The 22,146-nt window shown below is 33.9% G+C and overlaps 1 protein-coding gene across 1 annotated transcript in view; it reads right to left on the minus strand.

Annotated features, from left to right (window-relative positions):
- The window catches only part of ogre (optic ganglion reduced), a 100,768-nt gene that overhangs the window by 73,255 nt on the left and 5,367 nt on the right, over positions 1 to 22,146 (minus strand). Inside the window, exon 2 of the mRNA XM_089643271.1 lies at positions 5,605 to 6,384. Coding sequence (XP_089499397.1) covers positions 5,605 to 5,853 — 249 coding nt within the window. The 5' untranslated portion in view covers positions 5,854 to 6,384. The remainder of the gene's footprint in view (positions 1 to 5,604; positions 6,385 to 22,146) is intronic.

The raw sequence follows: 22,146 nt of genomic DNA on the forward strand, positions 1-22,146 counted from the left end.
GCAAGTTGTCCTGCAAATCGGATGGTGAGTATAGTATTTTAAATAACTTGAAAAGAAGCGCATAATGTAAACTATTTTAAATGTATTAAAACTTTATAAAATAGTGAATTGCTAGGATTTTGTATCGCTTTATCCCATCTACCTATCTGCTAATCCTGTTGGAGTCACATGACATTTGACAGAAAAGTCATTTGACACAAAAAACTGAAATTTAGATATTAAAACCATGAATCAAAAAAACATTATAGCACAAGGCGTGAGAAATTTAGAATAGGTTTCAATCCTATGCCTGTGTATGTAAATATTATAATAATTATCTCTAATCTATGAATGAATTAAACCAAAGAAACCGCGATTAAAATTCCGTGTGAACACATAAAAGTACTACACAATCACAATACAACAAATAAATGTGAATTAAGTATTTTAATGCGTTAACAGCCAAGCTGGCATGACCAAGTCTATTAAAACCTTTGAGGTGGGGGTAACGACAGTTATTAAGGCCATATAAGTCTCTAATAACGGGGGTTTGCTCGACGCTCACATTTTAACTATTTCTGATGAACGTATTACTAAAATCTCAAATGTTTCTAGTGGGATCCCTACGGATGTAAGTTATTTATATTTAAGATTAAACAGGACCTTACCATTAAAATATAATATTAGATCAAACGGTTTGAAAATGTTATAAAACGTTCTTCAACTATAAAATTACCAAATTTAATTTTTCTAGATTTCCTAGCCTGCTAGGGCAAAATCGACCGTAGATCCTTTCATTACGCCGGGCCGCGCGCCGAATAATGTTTTTACACGACTTCAATACTTAGGTCGTTAAGATTACCAATTTATTTTAAAGATTTCATAGGGCTAATTCATCCGCAGGTCTGTCCAATACACCAGGGCCGCGCGTCGCATATATTGTGCACGGATGCATTACTTGCGTCTTGATTAAAGATTCTGGTTTTATATTAGGGTATTTTCTCGTCGTAAAACAGACTTTGTGAATTCCCAAATAGATCGCCCGGATCCAGTGAAATTATTTCATCCCTAACTGGGATGTGTTGTAAGGCTGACGGGAATGAGAATGGGAAGGAGGTGAGTAAGAGCAAAGGTTGAGAATCACCTGGTTGTTCATATTAACAAACACGATCCACTAAACGCGGCTAAAGTCATTTTAGCACCTTTTTTCGCTGTATTAATTTAGATATATTTTTTTTTTATAGTGAATACCTCACAAGAGTCCCAACTGCTCCCGTCTGGAGCCAGTGAGACTATGGCATCCCCAATTGGGGGATGTTGTGAGGCTGAAGGTAAGTGGGGAAGGGAAAGAGGAAGGTGGGGAAGTACCTGGCTATTCAGATCTAGTCACTAAACACGGCTAAAGCCATTTGGAGCAACGTTTCAATTCTGAATGGTGGTCTTACACCAGGGCGATACTGGTAGTATCTTCCACTCTGGAACGTGCCGCAAATATACTATATATTATTTAAATTAATTAATAACACAAATTAATCAAATAAAATTTATTTGCGCACGCCGGGTTCGAACCCGCGACCTTCGGAATGGCAGTCCAATGCGTTACCACTGGACTATGCCGGCCGTCTGTTATATGTTATATGTTCTGTACAACAACCAAACTGGAGTAATAAAGGTTTTCTAAATACAAACAAAGTTTTACAACAAAGTGTTCATGTTTATTTTACTAAATAACAAAGTTACTACACTACTTTCATAGTAATTTTATCATACGTGTCCGGAATTATGACGACAATAGAAAACCGATAAATCAATTCTTTTCTGTACCCTGACGTAGCTTCACTCCATTTTTCGCTACGCTCCCCGGGGCTGTTTGCGTGACAAGTTGTGTCCAGCCCCCTGTCGTATACAGTATCTGTGCAGTCATAGTGATTAGTTTTTGGGGTATTATGCCGTGTTGCGCTACCTCCTTCTTTAGCCAACGTTTCGGACAGCATTGCGGTGTCTATCATCAGGGCAGATTTGTATCAAATTAGATCAGATTACTCATCTGCCCTGATGATGTACACTGCAATGTTGTCCGAAACGTTGGCTAAAGAAGGAGGTAGCGCAACACGGCATAATACCCCAAAAACAAATCACTATAATACGTGAAAATCTCAAATCATCCAAGTATCTGCACAGACTTTATAACCGTCACGTACAGTACTTAAATACTTATTGTTATTACATACAATTATTTAACTCCTTTATACAGCTTTCCATGGAACCTACCGTTCATACTCAGTTTATTATGTCATGCTTATACACTTATTATTGAACTCCTGAACAACTTACCTATCACAATGTAATAATTGTAAAAGCCTTCAAGGCATGAATCTCTAAATAGTATAAAACAAAGTCACTATCCGCGTCTGTTTGTTTGTGCGCTGAGTTCTTCTAAACTATGCAACGGAGTTTGATAGGGTTTTCACCATCATTTAGAGAATTTCTTCCGGAACGTTTAAATATATAAAACATGGATATTATATTTATTTAAAGCAGAGAAAAGTCGAGCTACGCTGGGTACACGTCAGCTAGTAAATAAATAAATAAATAAATGTTTCGATTGTGAATGTTGGTCATTCACCTAGACCTAGGCGATACTAAAAATATCTACTATAAAAACTTAACTCTTGAAGAAGAAATTGCGAAAGAAGTCGTGTCCTCCCGTCACTCTTTAAGATCCATGTTTACTCTTTCCTCTCTCTAAAACGACCCTCAATACAGGATACCCAAAGATGATAATATATAGGCTAGTGTGAAATTGTAGTTCTTGATAATTTTTTTTTGTATTAGGCAATTCACCCTAAAAAGAGTGCTATGTGTTCTTGATAATTAGCTACTGAATGTAATCAAAGCTATAAATATACACTATTTATTTGTAATTGATAAGAAACATTGATCAAATCCAGATGAATTATATCCAGTTAAAACCAGTTACAACCGGCATTACATGAAGTACAAGGTAGGTAGGTAGTAATTTGAAAACAAAAGTGCAAAAGGATGTTAATTTCCCGCCCACGAGGCAGGTGATTAGCTGTCGCCTCGCCACTATCAAACAACAAGCAGATTATAATGGCACGTATACATTTGCGAATTTAAACGCGAACCGAGCCACGAATTACGGGAGACGAACGAAGCAACTGAAGCAAGCGGCGTTTTGAGCCATTTGCAGTTGCTTTGTTCCTTTACCTGCCTGCCTGGACATCAGAACGGGCTGTCGTGTTAACAGTATATGTATGAATCATATAAGCTACGCGGACGACATGATCCTCCTAGCTCCGTCGATCAAGGGATTAAGATTACTCCTAAACATTTGTGAAGAATATGGAAAACAGCATAATATGATATACAACCCGAAGAAGACGGAATTGATTGCGTTCCACCACGGAAAAAGTCAAGATACAAGTAATATGCTCCCCGTATACCTTAACGAGGCAAAAATAAATACATGTTCGAACGTGAAATACTTGGGGCACATTATTAATGAAAACCTATCGGACGATGGCGATATCGAACGACAAAGGAGAAGCCTTAGCATAGTTTCTAACATGATTGCCCGCAGATTTTGCAAATGCAGCAATACCGTTAAAAAAATACTGTTCAACGCATTCTGTACTGGCCTGTATACTTGTGAGACATGGTGTCACTACCGAACTTGCTCGATGGAACGACTCCGAATTCAATATAATGACGCCTGTAGAATAATATTTGGATACCGAAGATACAGCAGCGCATCGACAATGTTCACGGAACTAGGACTGAATGGATTTGCCGGCCTGATGAGACACCGGGTCACTGGAGCCAGGATGCGGCTAATGGCCTCCGCCAACACGTTGGTGACCGCAGCCTACCAGCACCAAGCGCCACTCCTGAGTGAGCGCTGGGCCCAAGCGCACTCAAGACCACACCCTGCATAGTTTTCCTTATTTGATAATTTATTATATCTATTGTACAAAAAAAAATGTATATCTATATGGGACGTGTGGGATTGCACAAACCTCCCCACATCCTGGAATAAAAAATATTATTATTATTATTATTATTTACCATAAGTTAGGGTCAGTTCGGCACGTATGTATACGTAGCATAAGAAATAGCTATTGTTTTAACAGACTAAAAAATATAGTAGATAGACCTACACCTATAATTGAAATTGATATAGAACACGAAGAAAAATACTATTACTAATTTATTGAGAATCTCTTCAAATTATCGATAAATCCGCTTAAAAACGGGATTGCAGGCCTTACTTGAATTAACAGGTTTTTTGATAAACTTTTAGTAAATTAGGAAAATATACAGGGTGTCCGGAAACTCGTAGTACAAGCGGGAAACTGGTGAATCTACATCACATTTGGAGTCGATTTTGTAGTATATAATATTTTTTTGATTTGAGCTTTCGTTATCGAGTAAATCGAGTTAGAAGTTGATTTTTTTTTTTTTTTTTTAATCAAATTCTTATAAATTATTACTGAAGATCAAAGAACCCAACTAATTAAAACTATTTGAAAGTAAAACAAATGAAGAAACTCGGATTTGAAGCATTATTTTGAAATCACCCTTCATTTAATCCGGTGTAATCATAAAATATTTCTGCTCTGCAGGGTTAAAACATCTGTTGTTCAACCCTAAACACCAGAAAAAACTTTAACCCTAAAATAGCCGAAAAATATATATTTTTTTGTTTTTTTTTTTTTTTGTGAAAATGCTCAAATCAAAAAACTTTATGTTTATTTGGGTTCCCCATGTGGTGTAGATTCTCCAGTTTCCCGCTTGTACTACGAGTTTCCGGACACCGTGTATTATCATGATGTCGGACAACGTGTTTATGAAAATCAGAATTATTTGCATTACAACGAAAATCGTCACGAAATCGCCGAAATATCGTCTTGATCAAGGCAAATCGATAAAACATTCTTAAATTGATGTTTTATTAATGAGGCCTGTCGATGGATGTTTCTGCGTGGTGTAATAATGGTACCCATTCGATCTGAGATTTGAGATACGCTATGACTAAATGAATTCTTCTGAACGAAACAGAAGTTGACAAAAAACAAATACATTCATAGTAAACAATACTTACTAGATAACCAATAGAGGTTAATGTTCACTCGCGCTACTTACCTGCTTATCTTTTACAAATCTAACCCAATTAATGTAGTTACCTACCTAATAAATATCTACCTCGTTCACTGTAACACTGCAGCTAACGTGTCATATGCAGACTCCACATGCATGCACATTTGTCCTGATAATATACAATGAATCTTTGTGAACACGTATTCCGCCATCGCGATAGCACCTTCATGCAATATTTAACGTTCATTGGGAAACCTATCAATTCATTCATTAAAGGCCTGCAATCCTGTTTTAATCGGATAATTTGAAGGATTCGTGCACAACAATTTCACGTAGGTTAAAACTAGCCGTTAAAATATCAAACTTTAACAAAACCTTCACAATAGCAACCAAAATCAAGCAAAAGTATCCTGGTCAGTAGCGCCAGAAAATTACCTTCAAAGAATAAAATATTTGAACAAGTCGTGTCCAAAATGTGTACTAATATATATTTTACTCTCTCACCTCTCTTCTAAAAGCGTCCGGCATCGTGAAGGTGGAAGTGATCCAGCAAAAGGTGTTCACCACGTGGGTTGGCAGTCCATTGACGATGCACTGGATAGGTCTGCCAACGTACTGCGTGGCCGTAATTATCATCGAGCACGTCAGCAGCAGCACCGTCGTGAAGACGTTGTGCAGGCGGAACACCGCGTTGTCCGTCTGGATGTCTTGCCATTTGAAGTAGGCTTGCAAACCCCCTAGTAACTTATACATCGTGCAATTCTTCTTCTGTAGTCCACAATTATTCTCCGATGGTCTTCAATTTTTTTATTCAGCTACACAAACAGTATAGCAGTAATTCGTAACACTTTAAACCACAATTTTTTTTTTAAAATATATTTTTAATCAGTTAGATCAGATTCTACAAAAATTTTTACTGACTTTTATGAAAATTCGATTTGTTTTCGAGATTCGACTGTCAGTTTTGTAATTCCAAGTAAGTTTAAAAATTTCTACAAAAATCAGCCTTTTAATTTCAAAGTTTTTTTGGTCTAATTCGATTCGAGAAAATGCAGATTGCTTAAACTTGGACGGATCTACTTTTATATTATTTTATCCGTTATTTATTGATAATTAATTTAAATGGATTTTTCTTCAAAGCATTCCCTCAAATTACTGGTTTCCGTTTAAATTGACACTAAGCCTTCTCTGTTCTAGAAGGTTCTTATTTTAAATTTGAATTAAGAATCGAACGTCTTCTGCCGTCACCTGTCGATGTTCGTTTCACACGGCCGTCCTTTGATTCTGAAACAAAGAAACAATCAAGACATTAATGGCGGAAATAATTATCACCGTGAATCATGCTCCATGCGAAACATTGTAAAAGGTTGGGTAATTAATTGGTCAGTCATTGGATGGATGGTGTCATAATTGCGATAATGCAATATAGGAAGAGGGGATCAAAATACTCGGACAATGAGTTTCCCAGGTAATTTACTGGTCTGTGATGTGCGTTAGTCCTGTGTGAAATCTGGTTAAAATTAAAATCATGTGTCATTTTCAAAATTGGTACTGATTTGTCAACTAACCCGTGATTTTTCGCTAAAAAAGTTATTTTAAATAGAAAATGTAATTTATTAAATTATTTAGACTTTCGTTGGTAGCTAACTGAGAAACATACATTTTTAAATACGTTAATTTAAATTTCGATTTTGTTTTCTTAATTGAATGAATGAATGAAGTGGAATCTTGGAGGGGAAAATTGACCCACTTCAATGTCATACAATCGTGCTGAAACTCAGTAGATAGACTCGTTGTTGATGACAATGCATTCTATAATAGCAGCAGTTAATATAAGAAATAAATTTGGGTACCATCCAATTAGGATTTGGCTTAGGTTTTAGCGGTGTTGATTCCAGTCTCAGGGGAGGAAGTCCAATCTTCAGTCAAACCAAAATTTTATTTTTTAATATTGTGAAATTCGCTACTAAGAGAATGTGCAACTTGATTAGAAATTGAAAATAGATATAATAGTTTTTAACAGGTTAATTTGTTCAGGATCGCTAAAAGCGCATTAGTTTTGTTGCTTCGAATTCGAGTACCTAGTAAGTACCTACAGGTTAGAGATAAACCGAAAAAGGTGAGTTGTTGTCGTGTCAGTGTGGCCAATGTATATTTTGACCAGAAAACGTTGAGGGTTTCAACGACGTATTATGCAGTCATAATAAAGCGAATGAAATGCGAGACGTGTATTTGAAGCAAGATGACAAAACAACAATCGTTCAGATGATTTCTCATTAAACTATGTAATAACCTTGAGTAAACATGCATTTATTGTTTATTTATTCATGCATACATTTCCATCAGATACACTCGTCTATAGTAAGATAACATTATTTACAGAAAGGTTGCCATTCACTTTCGGTCAGTTGTGTAAAGTGGAAAGAAATAATACATTTCATGGAAAAGTCCTTCCTCGATTTTCTAAAGCAAGTACAATTATTCAACGTTCTTGAGGAATATTTATAGCGATCTATGGTTTGTTTGTCAACTTGCCACTTTAAAATCTTCCTCACACAACCTAATAAATTGTGTCATAGTCCCACTAGCACTGGCAAGTTGGGTATCTTGTACGGTATTCACAAACAAACAATTCAATGGAAAGTTAGTTACAAGTCTGCAGAACACGTATTCCTGTATTCCTATTAAGGGGAAGCTACAAGCCAAAAATATGTATATTCTTGGTATACCTTATATTGTAGAGCTATAGGCATTAAAATCGCTTGACACACGGAGTCTAGAATCGTTCGATTTCAAGCACGAAACTGATTTTTATTTATATTGTAAATAATTTTATAAGAAAGCAAAAAAGTTAATCAAGTGAAACTGTCACAGATAATCGTAGCTATAATACTGTATTTTTTATGTTGTTTCCTTTACGCGTTCATACATTTCTACTGAAAAAAAATATTTTTTTGTAGTTTACATTTATATTTTTTATTGAGTAATTTATTATTTTATTTGTATTCTACTCAAGCGAAACGATAGGAAAACCTTCAATTCATCTAAGATTCATCAAAATAATGATTTGGCATTAATCTTCGCCTTAAAAGTATGATCGGTATTAATTAAATTAGTGTTCGGCAAATTCTAAAAAACCTAAACTATGTCCTATTTGAAGGACTGTACATAGATGAAATAATTTACGTGGTTAGCTGGACGAGGAATGACTGTTTACGAGTTGTTTTTTTGTCGTAAAGGCCGTTGACTCGAATCTTGCAACTCAACGGTCAAAGTGTTTTTTAATCCTTTTTTGCAAGGTTTATCAAACTTTGCGAATAAGGTCTGACCGCAAACACTGAAGATGTACAAGGGGCGACTCAGGACAGTGGGAATTCAATACAAAACTCTTCAGAAGTGATACAAAGTCATGAAAGGTGATGAAAAAAGTTAGGTTTATAGGTCTTTTTCATCACTTTTAATGACTTTATATCACTTTTTAAAAGTATGGTAGGAACCACGATCATGCGAACTCTGCCGGGAAATAAATGTAGTATCCAACACGGCCACCGTCTTGAACCGGAAGCGGAACGTAACAAATAAATCTACAGACAGATGAAATACCAAATAGTCGAGTTTAAATAAGAATTAGCTACTAGGCTCAGTAAATATCGATTTTAATAATCGCGTATCGTAATCGCTATACTTTTGCAGTGACTTCGAGAAAATTGAACCTGAAGAGTTTTTTTATGGTTTAAATTTACATACTGATAAACGGTGTGGGAACTCTATTGATACGGAATTGATAACCGATACAAATTTGCCAAACTAGAGAGGGCTACAATATACTACTAGCTTGTCGTAAACTAAATTGGGACAAGGTTCTAACTTTTATCCAACTAAAGTAACGAACTACACTGCGCCTCGTAAAAACGATCATCTGTCAGATACAAACAAAATGACGATTGCAAAAAGTTCAGAGCGATGTTGGAACCTTGTAAAATTAATTGAAGCTTCAAATACTTGATGTTAGAACTTCGTCATACAATTATCTAAAGCAGTACAGCGCAGATGGCTCTGAAAGTTATTTTGGTAATATAAATCAGCAAAAGAAATGGTTTTGCTTTCAAAGGTCATTTTTTAGAAAAAAAATGTCACCTTGTCCAACTGAGGTAACGATGTATCGAATGCATAGAGTAATGGAGGTTGGTAGTTTTGTATTATTGGCAGTATTTTTAGCGTTGGTTACATATTAAAACTAGACGATTTGTGCCCAATTTATAGGGGACTATTGAAATGTCAGGGCAGCTGTACAAACAGATAACTGAAATTTCGTATTGTGCCTTGGTGGAATATGTAAACCCTTTACGATTCGGTGTTTAATACACCAAGTGCTTTTGTATACAATCGCTTAATATTCAAGTGACTATATTATAGCTAGTAATTTTGGATCCCCGAAAAACCACCAAAATTTCAAGCCATATTCAAATAATGAAGTAACTTTTTTAAAGTAAATACTGTCAAAAACACAAGAAAACACACGGAGAAAATGAGTATTGCCAATTTATTAACCCTTCAGGCGTCGGAAGGACATTACTAGCCACAAACGTCATATTCCATTATAACCTCTGAAGGACAGATCTGACCGGGGCGTCAATACATTATAAAACTATTTTTATCTTTTTTTCTATAATACGTAGAAAGGTCATTTGTTCGTCATTGGAAAGATAAATAATTATTCTTTTCAGTTTGTATAAAATATTTATACATAATTACATGGATGAAATAAATAAAAAATGTCAAAGTGCACGATTACGAACTGGCGGGATTTATTTAAATGACAGTTGATAGTAAAATATTATTTTTTATTGTTTTATTTATTGTATAAACAGCATAAAAAGTGATGTTATAGTTTTCTTACTAATTACCCACAAATAAGGAATATGTTTTATAAATATCGAATGCTTACAAAATTATGGACATTCCGAGTCAAAATGTGTCGGTAAGTTTTTTTTTCTTAATATTTTCATGTTTGATATTGTAAAATAATTTTTATAACTATCAATGTTTATTTCAAATACAAACATTGCAAAGATTCTTTTATCCAGTTTCTAAAATGGTATTTCTTTCAACGACAACTTCAAAAATAAGCAATATGTAGCACATTTTAGATACCTCGGGAGCATTTCGAAATTCCATAAAATTTCACCATATGGTTGGGACTTGTTGGTAAAAATATTTTAAAACCTGAAGGGTTAAATGTCTATTCAAATTATTTTTCTCAGTGCAAGTTGAGTGAAAATTAAATATAAATTTATGGAAAATATAACCTAGTTAGTTACCACCACGCCGTGTAGGCAGATAGGACTGACCGCCAAACAAGTCTGTCTTGGCACACACTCTTTGCTTCATTCACGTTCCTACATCGTCTAATACATACCCTCTTGACATGGCCCGATTCAGATGTTTGATTCACTTCACTTCGTCTACCTCGGGCGTTCCCGACTCACGATAAGATAACAAAGGTAATAATAAAGTACCCTAAATATTTATTTTTATCAAAGCTTATTTATGATTTTCTAGGAAAGACAAACATACATATTTATAAGAAGCTGTAATAAGAAATATCTAGATAATAGTGTGCGTTTCATTATAATAAAGAATTGGAGTGAACAATATTCCCTGTGCTTAAAAATATTTATTCAGATATAGTTTACGATAAAGATCGCATTTGGGTCCCACCCAGGCGTCGTACGTTCAATTCCTCGGCTGACTAAATCCTTCATCACGACAGAAGCAACATTTCGGCTTGCTGTGGTGGTAGTGGGAGATTTTCAAATATTGTCAAGGAAAGCGTCTTTCTTAAAAATAAATAAATGAAGCTATCGGCAGAGTTCCATTATTCCCATCGCTAGATCTTTCAGTTTCCCTGTGATACGAAGCCATGACACAAAGACTACATCTGTAATGTCTTACTTTGTGGTCAGTGTATTGTGAGAATTTCAACACATCTCTTCAAAAGGGCAAACACAACGGTGATCTGTTCTCGTTTGAGATGGACTCGAGATGCGTTCGATTTGTTATAAAACCAACCATTATTACCAGTTTCCTTTCAATCAAAATTCTACAATTTGCCAAATGAACTAAGTAGGATAACTAATGCTACGTATACCTATATATGCGAGCCGAATTGCGTTGCCAACTGAACCTCAACTTAATGGGAAAGGAACGAAGCAACCGCAAATGACGCGAACGCAGTTGCTTCGTTCCTTTCCTGTAATTCGAGGCTCGCCTCGCGTTTCAGTTCACAAATGTAAAACGTATCATAAAAGCTCTATGGTTTCCACATTCCAAGCGTTACACATGTACCTTTGCACGAAGGTACGATTACAGCCCTTCTTAACCTTCCAGCGGGCGCGTTGAGAAATTTCCCTTGAGCGGGCGCCTGTCATAAATTTTACGTCATCGAGTTTTCTCCATATAAGTGGTATTTTCTTACAAAAATGTTAGGGAATTTTTTTAAGGATACGAAAAATGATAAAAGGCAGTAATTATTTGACTTTCTTAAAAAAAAACGAAGCAACACTCTAAACATATTAATATTTCAAAACAAAATATTTTATCGACCTATTTAGTCAGAATCAATATTCTCATCCTTACAATTGTTACAAACCACCTCAACTGAAGAATGGTTCTTGAATGTAAAGGACTGGCAACGGCAACGCTTCATTGATGCTGAGGATCTTTTCTTATCCAGTGAACATAACCGACAAACACCGCGTTTTGTAAAGCTTCTGTTTTCTTCTTCTGTTATCAGTTCAACTGCCCGACCGTAATTCACTTTGAGAAAAACATTTAAATCTTGCGGTAAATGTTTGACATTTGATTTGACTCTAGCATAGCTCGAAGCTTGATGCTGACGACTAAATGGTAAGAGTGGGGGAAGCGAAAAGGCGCGTCTGTCGTAAATTTTACGACGGCGCGCCCGCTGGAAGGTTAAATAATCAGAAATACTAATGTCATCGTAACTCTTGTTCGATGAACTCGGATTTATTTTGAATGTGAGTGTTATTTTCAAAATTGGAACTGAAAAACTAAAATAAACTAAAAACATCCAAATAACTCGGTCTTGACACACACTGCTTGTCTCATTCTCGTTCATACACCGTCTCATACATACTCTTCTATTATTTCAATTCTTAACATTTTCCGACTCAAGTATCTGGTTCGCTTGATCGTGCCATGATGGTCCCCGACGTTTTTGAGCTGATAGTGTCAAGAATTCAGATAAGCAATATAGTACCTATCTATAACGTAAGTAAGTAATATTTTTTTTACCAGAAAATTATTTTAAATCTATACTTTGTGTAAAATATGTACCTATTTCATAAAAATGTATACATATTTTCTAAAGCGTTATTTCTAAAGATGTTCATTCAAAAGGCAACTTTCTCATCTTATATCTAGTTTATCAAAAACAAACTAGATATAAGATGAGAAATAAAAAAATGTAGACAAAGCACTCCCAACTATTTAAAATGAAAAGACTACGACATATTTACGCAATTGATCTCACCGTAAAACAATGGAATTCCACAGTTTTTGTCCCAATTATAAATGTTCTAAATCCAAACAGGATCATGACTCGTGCCTAAAGTGGGGAACTTCAGAAATACTGGAGCATAATAGACCAACCGTACCACCGACAACTTGTAGTTATAACTATCGGTGCGTTGTTTTTAAAAGAAATAGAGGGTTCACAACGGAGCTATCAGCGGAATTCCTATACTTGACAATGGCCTGAGGAATTACGTCTAGAAATAGAGTGGAGGCATTTAATCTCCTGACAGAAGATGGCCTGCGACGATAAAACGTTTTTAAAAGCTCAATAAATTATCATTAGGTGAGGTATTTTGGTTGCCTGCTACTGCTGTAGACACTGCGATAAAATCACAACAAGGGAGAGAGGAATTTGGATTTCTTTGGAAATCTTACGTGGCTTATTGTGGTGTAATACTGTAATAGAACAAGACAACCCCAACAAAGAAATCTACACTAGTGTCGGATAATGTGATAATGTAGTAATTTATTTGACTAGCTGTACCCGCCAGGCGTTGCTGAGGCTTAGTCTGTCTGTGCAGATAGAAAAACAATAACGCGTGTTGCTTTTACGTCCAAGGTGTTTTTATCAAAATATGCATGTTTGTCCAACAGATTACGTTTTTTTTTCAAAACAGCTTGTTTTTACCTGTCACAGATAACATATGTATAAAAAAAACACACGCGTATTCGAATGCAACGTCGCGTCAAAATTTCAAAGCAATCGGTGAAGAACTTTTTTTTAATTTTTTTTTTTTATAGTGAATACCTCACAAGAGTCCCAACTGCTCCCGTCTGGAGCCAGTGAGACTATGGCATCCCCAATTGGGGGATGTTGTGAGGCTGAAGGTAAGTGGGGAAGGGAAAGAGGAAGGTGGGGAAGTACCTGGCTATTCAGATCTAGTCACTAAACACGGCTAAAGCCATTTGGAGCAACGTTTCAATTCTGAATGGTGGTCTTACACCAGGGCGATACTGGTAGTATCTTCCACTCTGGAACGTGCCGCAAATATACTATATATTATTTTAATTAATTAATTGTGAAATAACACAAATTAATCAAATAAAATTTATTTGCGCACGCCGGGTTCGAACCCGCGACCTTCGGAATGGCAGTCCAATGCGTTACCACTGGACTATGCCGGCCGTCAAAAGTCAAAAGTCAAAACTATCGGAGTTCTAAGATTTTGAGCAAACGCGTTTAGATTTTTATTTATATAAATAGATAGATAGAAACAAAACAGTGAACAATTTAGGTTTTTTAAGTAAATTAAAGTTAAACAACACGAAAGTTGTCCTCTTCTGCTGATCACATTTAGTTCAAAAGCAGAAACGGATCTAGAATCGGCATTTGACTGGTACTCTTCGACTGACCAAAAACAAAATGTCAAAAGATGACTTTATCTCACGTGAATTTCTGCGAAAAAACTGGGTCTTAGCACCAACATTCTTATTATTTTTTTAATCTTCATACAAGTATGAGCAAAACGAAAAATAGTCAAATCTCCTATGGTGTCCGTAGACAAAATATTTTTCAACAAATCTACCTTTTTTTAGATAATGTAAGTGTACAGCAGACGGAGAGTTAACATTAAGAAAATAACATAATATAAATACCAACCGTCCGATAACGGTGTACAACAATACGTTATTTTAAACAATCTGCATTAGGGTAAATATACAGGGTGTATCGGCAATAACCCGACAAACTTTAACCGGCTATTCCTTAGCACATTTGGAGTAAAAATGTTATGGGCACTTTGCTGTCCGGTAGCATTTTTTATCAATTAAAAACAAAAAAAAAATAAAATTTCCACACTACATCACTGTCATTGGCATTGCGTTTCGTGTTCAACAGCTGTTATAAGCAAGTATGTCAAAAAGCGTCTTCGCTCTTTCGCACACACTAAATAATAATAGTTAAAAATGAGACGAATGGTGCCGTGCCATTTCGTTGTGATTGTAAAAGTGCGCTAATATAGGTACAAACGTGCATTATTCAACGGAATTCGAATAAAATATTTACCAGATGGGTTTTCAAACATTGACAAAGGATAAAACAGTGATGACATGTGGTGAAAATATGAATAGTAATTTTTTTATTAAAAAAAACGTTACCGGACAGCAAAGTGCACATAAGATTTTTTACTCCAAATATGCTAAGGAATAGCTGGTTAAAGTTTGTCGGGTACGTGCCGATACACCCTGTATAATACACGTTTCTTGCTGTTTTCTATACCTCGCTAATTGAGAATAACACGTGTTTAGGAAGGGAGTATCGTCCTGAGTTTTATACATTCAATAATTTCGGGAATACTACCATACTTAATATAAACATTCAAATTATAAACATATGTGTACAGAAAAACAGATGCCCATACGCTAATAATTGCAAAATTAAATATAAATTATAATTTTAATTAAAAATCAGTAAAACATACGATTGATAACTATCTATGTACTCTCAATTTTATATTTTTAAGCTGTTGTTATCAAATGCACCAATCAGAATGCAATACATTACATTTTTCAAGATGGCGTTCCATATAATATTTAATTTCTACAAAGTAGATGATAAAAAGCTGATAGGCAATTAGGTACGTATCTAAAAAAAAATCAAGCAAAGCAATTAAATTACCACAAAAATTTATGTTGCTGTCTATATTTTACAATTTTAAAATGGAAGCACCCAGGTGTCAAAAAAACCGGTTTCACGACCGAATTGGACACGTCCTAATTTCTACTGAAATACTCAATAAAAATTACATACATACGAATTAGTTCCTATGTGTATGAACGTTATTTTTATACGGTTGATTTTCCTTGCGGTGTTTTTATGCAATATGCATTTCTCGTCCCGTGTCCGTGTACCTCACAATAATTTTGTAGCATTTGCAGTCTGTGATTTTTTAAAATTTGTGAGACTATCAAACATACTTCTTTCCTGATATAGGTATGTGATGTGTCTGCGTGAAAGAATTCAAGCAAGCGATGAAGTACCATATATTATATGTTTAACAGATTCATTTTCGAAATTGGAACTGATTTTATAACATTTCAGATTATTCTGCGCTAGTTGTATAATAAAAATTAAATACATAATTTTGACAAAGCATGGACAGTACATTAGGCCATTGATGTAATTATCTTCGTCAATGTGGTAGGCAGTTTAAAAAAAACATTCCCATGTACGGCAGATACAAGAGGCGCGCTAGTCACCCACCCAAATACAGACCTGCCGATATTTAAGTTGACTTTATTGTGATATTGAATGATGATATTATAAAACAGCCGACAGCGACAGTCCCGGGCATTGTGACAATAGACTTACAATCAATATTGGAAGCCAAAAAAATGTAATTCCAAGAATCGTGAGTCGAAAAGAATCATCGATCTACAAGACCGGAATAAGTAATAAAAATCGAAACATGTTTTAATTGTCAATACAAATCGTAGCTTCATCGTAACAACATTCAATAATCCCAAATAACAGTTAAAAACCCGCGGAGCGGAGCGGGTTTTTTTGCTGTTAGGCCCTGCGGGCGGCTCTTGATTTAAATGTTGATGCCCTTTTGCAAAACTAACAACTGTGAACATATAAATACAGAACACTTACATTTAATGGGTAGATATAAAATGGTAGACATTCTGATTATGAAAAGAGCGGACAATGATAGGAAAACTTAATCTTGTTCATCCAAGTTAATGATAATATTAAGAATTCTGCATTCTGATAGATCACATATTATGAGAATTACATTTCAATTAACGGCAGTAGTTTTGTCAGGAAACTTCACGTTCAAAATGGTTTTGCATATGGTGTGTCGTCGGAGATGTACATGAAGTTGGGTTCTTACCAGTACTGTACCTACCTTCTATTATTTCGTACCTAATAAGTACATTTTTATTTTTATATCTTATTTTTTCTAAGTTTAAAAACTATTATATTATTTAAGTTATATTTTTTAGTTTGTAATTAAATTTCTTATTTTCTTAATTATATAGTGTTATCAAATTTATCATCTAGTTTTATAGCTATTTGTTAATTTTTAGCTACATCAACTAGTGAAATTTTACAACCTATAAACCATAATGACTCACAACACTCCCCAACTCAAACACGAGAAATAATTTCTCAATTGAGTTGGGCAATTTTTGTTAAAAATTTCTAATTTTTTCGCAATCAGCCTCGAAATATCTACATTTGTAAATTATTGTAATGTGTTTGTATATTCAATAAATAAAAATAAAAAAATGTGTAAGCATGAAAACTGTTAATTTTCTTTTTGAAAATAACAGATGGCGCCACTTTCGTTTACAACAGTCCTAAACTGTACAGACATTAAGATAAGCGCCCCTGAGGTGATAACTCACAAAAGCGGCGCTATAAAAATTGTCCAATATTATTATTATTATTATTATAAAACTATCAGATGACGGGGTCCAGGGATCTAAATGTTTTTAACTCGTCGAAAATTATTATTTTATATATTAAATATGTATTCATAGAGATACTAAAGATTAAATAAAATACTGAACGAGCAAAATTTATTATATATAATAAAATTTATTATATACTAGCAGTTAAAAACCCGCTCCGCGGGTTTTTGCTGCTAGGCCCTGCGGGCGGCACTTGCTTGGGCTGCGCCCAGTTTAAGTGATATTAACAACAGTTACATTTAATAGATAGATATTAGGTCATTCACAGAGAGAGGGTGAGTATATATTGTTAAAACACGGAACAGGAAGGAGTTAATGAATAATAACATGCTCAATTTAGGCATAATAAGAATGACAGTTGTTTGAATAAATGAAATTTTACGTATTTGTGATGGATTATTTCAAATGAAACACTATTATTGACTACATGTCTACAACTGATATTAACTGTTATGGTACCTAATATAATTTGCTCATAGGAGACTTGCAGTGCTTAAATATGTGTTACAACCGTCAATGTCTATAAGTTGAATCAATATCGTATAGTTTGTCACAACAATTAAAGATAGTTACAACAAAGTTGACTGAAATAATACATTATTACATATTGATTAATTGTACCCGTGTTTATGGATAAAAGGAGGGTAATTGTGCAATGTGATTAGCAGTCGGTTTAATTAAAAGGTGTGAATTTTACTCCAACTGGTGGTAATTCTTTTCCTAAAACTGTTACTGTATCTAATAAAGTTTAGAGTTAGATTATATATACACCTTCATCAGGAGAGTAAAAATCTATATATAAATTTAGATTATTACAATATAGCGCCCCTGAGGTGATATCTCACAAAAGCGACGCCATGCAAATTGTCCAATTAATAAATAAATATAATGTTTACATTTTATTATGTACGTATGCATTGATATACAATGGAAATAGATAAAATAATGTTATCCGATTAAACTTTATTTTATTAAAAAACAAATAACTTTTTTAACTTCACTTTATTATATACAACCAATACATGTTTCATGAACGAAGTATACACCGAAGTCAAAAATTAAATATAGATTACAATTGGAAAAAAGAAGTGGAAGGAGGGGGGAGGGGTAAGAGTAGGCTGGGTTTATAAGAATTAGGAATTACAATATGAAAGACCAGTTAAGTGGGAAAATATTTAAAAGAGAGTTTATAAAAAAAAATTCTTGTTAATTACATCTACTTTTATAAACATGTTCTCTTATTTCTAAAATTTCGAAATTATTTATTTGTGATGCTTTATATCCTGTGTGAAGTATTTTAAGACCTGAAATTTTTTTTTGCATATAACCATAAAACAATATATTCATAAGACAAATTTATTATTTATTATTGGATAATTTGTATAGCGCCGCTTTTGTGAGATATCACCTCAGGGGCGCTTTACAGTTGATGCAGGTATTACAGAAAATATAAATATTACAAAAATAGAGTGAAGTTAAGTTAAGTAAAATGAAGTAAAGGAACAGGTGACACAAAGATAGAAGATGGAGACTCTGCAGCAAGAATCCCAGGTGGTGAAGAAACTGGTCCAGCTGCTGCAGCGAAAGAGTCCACCGCGTCCGCCAACAGTGCCAGCACGAGGTTCGTCATCCGTCCAGGTATGTGTCTGCTGCTAATAAAGCGCTGACACACTATCCTCTCACAGATACCAGACCTTGGCAGCACCGCTGTGACGTTCTACGAAGATAGAAGATGGAGACTCTGCAGCAAGAATCCTAAGTGGTGAAGGAACTGGACCAGCTAACATTTAATAACGGTTATTCTAATAAATTGATAGTTGAAATACTAAATAAAATAATTAAACATATTATCTTCAAACGGTATTTTTACCCTAGTTCTTAAGATATAAATAAACAACGGCGTAGAATTCTGTTTGTGGATAACGACACTTCTAAAATTATATATGTATATAAACATTCCTGGTACTATTCAACCGGCGTTTTACACTAATAACAGAATGAATAAATATATTCTTAATAATATAGATTGCGAAAATCAAACAAAAAAATCAGGAGTTTATAAACTCAATTGGGCTGGATTGTAATTTATTTTACAAAGGTAGAACCAATAGAAACTTTGAAGTCAGAACTAAAAAACATCTCAGGGTTCTAAATGGAAATAGTGAATATGAGTTTGCAAATCATCTTTTGAATCACACTTTCGATAAAAATTCAGGTCTTAAAATACTTCACTCAGGATTAAAGCATCGCAAATAAATAATTTAGAAATTTTAGAAATTAGAAAACATGTCAATATAAAATCAGATGTAATTAATAAGCAAAAAAAAATTATAAATAATAATGAAAAATGCCATTGCAAAGTAGAACTAAACTTCCAGAAGAAATCTTATTATTAAACACTTGATGTTCAAGTAATTTTGCATATTTAAATATACGCGCCAGTCATTTGATTCGTTTCTTCACCGCCAGAGGGGCGCTCTGTCGGCCACCTAGCCGCGATGCGTATTCGGGTATCGGCCATATTGAATTAACGCTTGCTTTTTTCGTCAAACGTCAAACGTAATCACGTAATTGTGGATAATTTTCACTGTAATGTAATTAATCCAATGGATTATGAACTTTCTAAGACATATTTTCTTCGATATTATCCAAAAATTGTATAAGCAGAAACGATATTTTTTAAGAAATATCGTATTACATGTGGCGATTCTATTTCAGTATGAAATGGTGTCTTAATCTTTAAAGTCTTATTTAAACACAATTTGAATTTGACCAATCACAGGGCCTACACCGTCCAGACGCTGGAGTAATAATATTATCAGATAATAAAATATATCATATCTATAATTAGTTACATTTTTTCTATTATAATTTTACTAGTCTTCCATTAAAAGCCTTAGCTTGTGGATGGAAGAAGAGTTAACATTTCACATATTATGTACAAATAAAGTCACTTGTACAGTTAATACAATGCAGTTAATACAGTTAATACATTTCATATAATTATAATTACTATTTACTATAATCATGTATTTCAATATATATGTATGTGTAGGTAATATAGACACATGGCAATCAGACCCGTTAACTAAAATATGTAAACATATATGTATTCAGTAAGAAGAAAAACAAGTAAGATTTTTAGTGTGACATTCTCTAAAATACTTTTTGATGGAGTTCAACAATTGAATTTTGTTCCTAATGCTTCTGATTTCTATTGGTAGGTTATTGAAAAAGAATTTTCCTTGGTGAGTATAATGGTGTTGTGCAAAAGAAGTGTTTAATTTGGGGCACACAAATACATGTTTAAGTCTAGTACGATTTTCAGTTATGAATGCGTATTTATCTTTTTCTTTTATAATTTGTATAATTGAATTTTTTATAAATAAGTTTTTAAATGTTGGAACTTTGAATTCTTCGAATATGCTGTCAGTTGGGAAGTCTGGAGGTTTTTTTAGTATAATTTTTATTATTAGTTTTTGAACAATTTCTATGGGGGTCAGATTAGTTTTGTAAGCTGCTCCCCAACTGATAATGGCATACTGAAGAATAGACTGTACTAATGCGTAGTATATTGAGTATAGGTTTTTCGTTGATAAAAAGTTTCGTATCCGTAAGAATATATGAATTAACTTCCTAACTCTTTTTATTGTATGGTCGATGTGATCTTTCCATTTTAGGTTTTTATCTATGATTATTCCAAGATATGTAATTTTATCCGCTATTTTCAGAAGTGAACATTTTTGTTGGCAGTGATTAGTATCGTGTTGTGCGAGAGAATGATTATGTAAGAATATTTGAAGATTTGGAGGTACAACAACAAATAAAAACATATCATATCTATAAAAACATATCATATCTATAAAAATATATAATATCTATAAAAATATATCATATTATATACGACAAATTGAGCTTTTAGGCTTTTATAAGCATTTTTAACCATTGAGGCTAATTTTGAGAAAAACTAATTTTATCTCACAGAGATCGTTGTCTCCCTTTCTGTTGTGGTGAAAAATATGATCTAAACGGTATTAGAAAAAGAAAACACCACGCGATATATTCAAATCTAGAAGTTAACCACAGAATAATTAATATGTGCATGTGAGACTTGTGCACGTGAATTTTTTTACTAATTATTTTTATATGAAACGATAAAAGAGTGAGGTTACGTTAATGTTTGTTATACATTTGCCTAATATAAAGAGTTTGGTACATTTTTTTCGTTATTAGTAATTTTAGTTACAAAAACCTAAAGGGAGCCTTTTATGTGTTTGCATTCTAAATTTTATTTTTTTTTAAATTATATATGTTTTTTTCTTATGGAAAGGTGAAAGGAAATATTCCATTTATTTTGATTTAATTGCAAAGCGAAAATACTCGCGATCTTCTGACAGAATATGCCTGAGGAGTTAACGTGAACAATTACAGCGAGTGAATAATTTCTGCTGAATTTCAAGGTCAATTAGAGAGTGCATCGCCTTAATCGGATCGAAGATCTCGGGCACTACCTACGACAGCCAATGAAGAACTTATGCAGCGAACATTACAAATTGTTCGTTTTGTAGTTGGCATTACTTGTTCTCCGCTCACTTGCCACGCGTAAGTTGAGAGAGTAGTTATAACATTCGTTCATTGGAGTCAAATTGCATTATCTGGGCCCCGCACGACAAGTAAGTAAGTACTAATGCTAAATCACTATTTTGATTAATATTTATAACGAATTGGTGTACATTATGAATACCAAAAAATATTTTCTTATTGTTTCCCTTGAGTAGAATACAAATAAAAAAAAATACTCATTAAAAAAATATAAATGTAAACTACTAAAAAAAAATTTTTTCTATAGAAATGTATGACGCGTAAAGTAAAGAACTTTTAAAAAATACAGTATTGTAGCTAAGATTATCTGTGACAGTTTCCTTTGATTAACTTTTTCGCTTTCTTATAAAATTATTTACAAAATAAATAAAAACCACTTTCGTGCTTGAAATCGTACGTTTCTAGATTCCGTTTGTCAAGCGATTT

The sequence above is a fragment of the Hesperophylax consimilis genome, chromosome 19, assembly GCF_061612785.1.
Source record: "Hesperophylax consimilis isolate HC1 chromosome 19, BYU_Hcon_1.0, whole genome shotgun sequence".
NCBI classification, from domain to species: domain Eukaryota; kingdom Metazoa; phylum Arthropoda; class Insecta; order Trichoptera; family Limnephilidae; genus Hesperophylax; species Hesperophylax consimilis.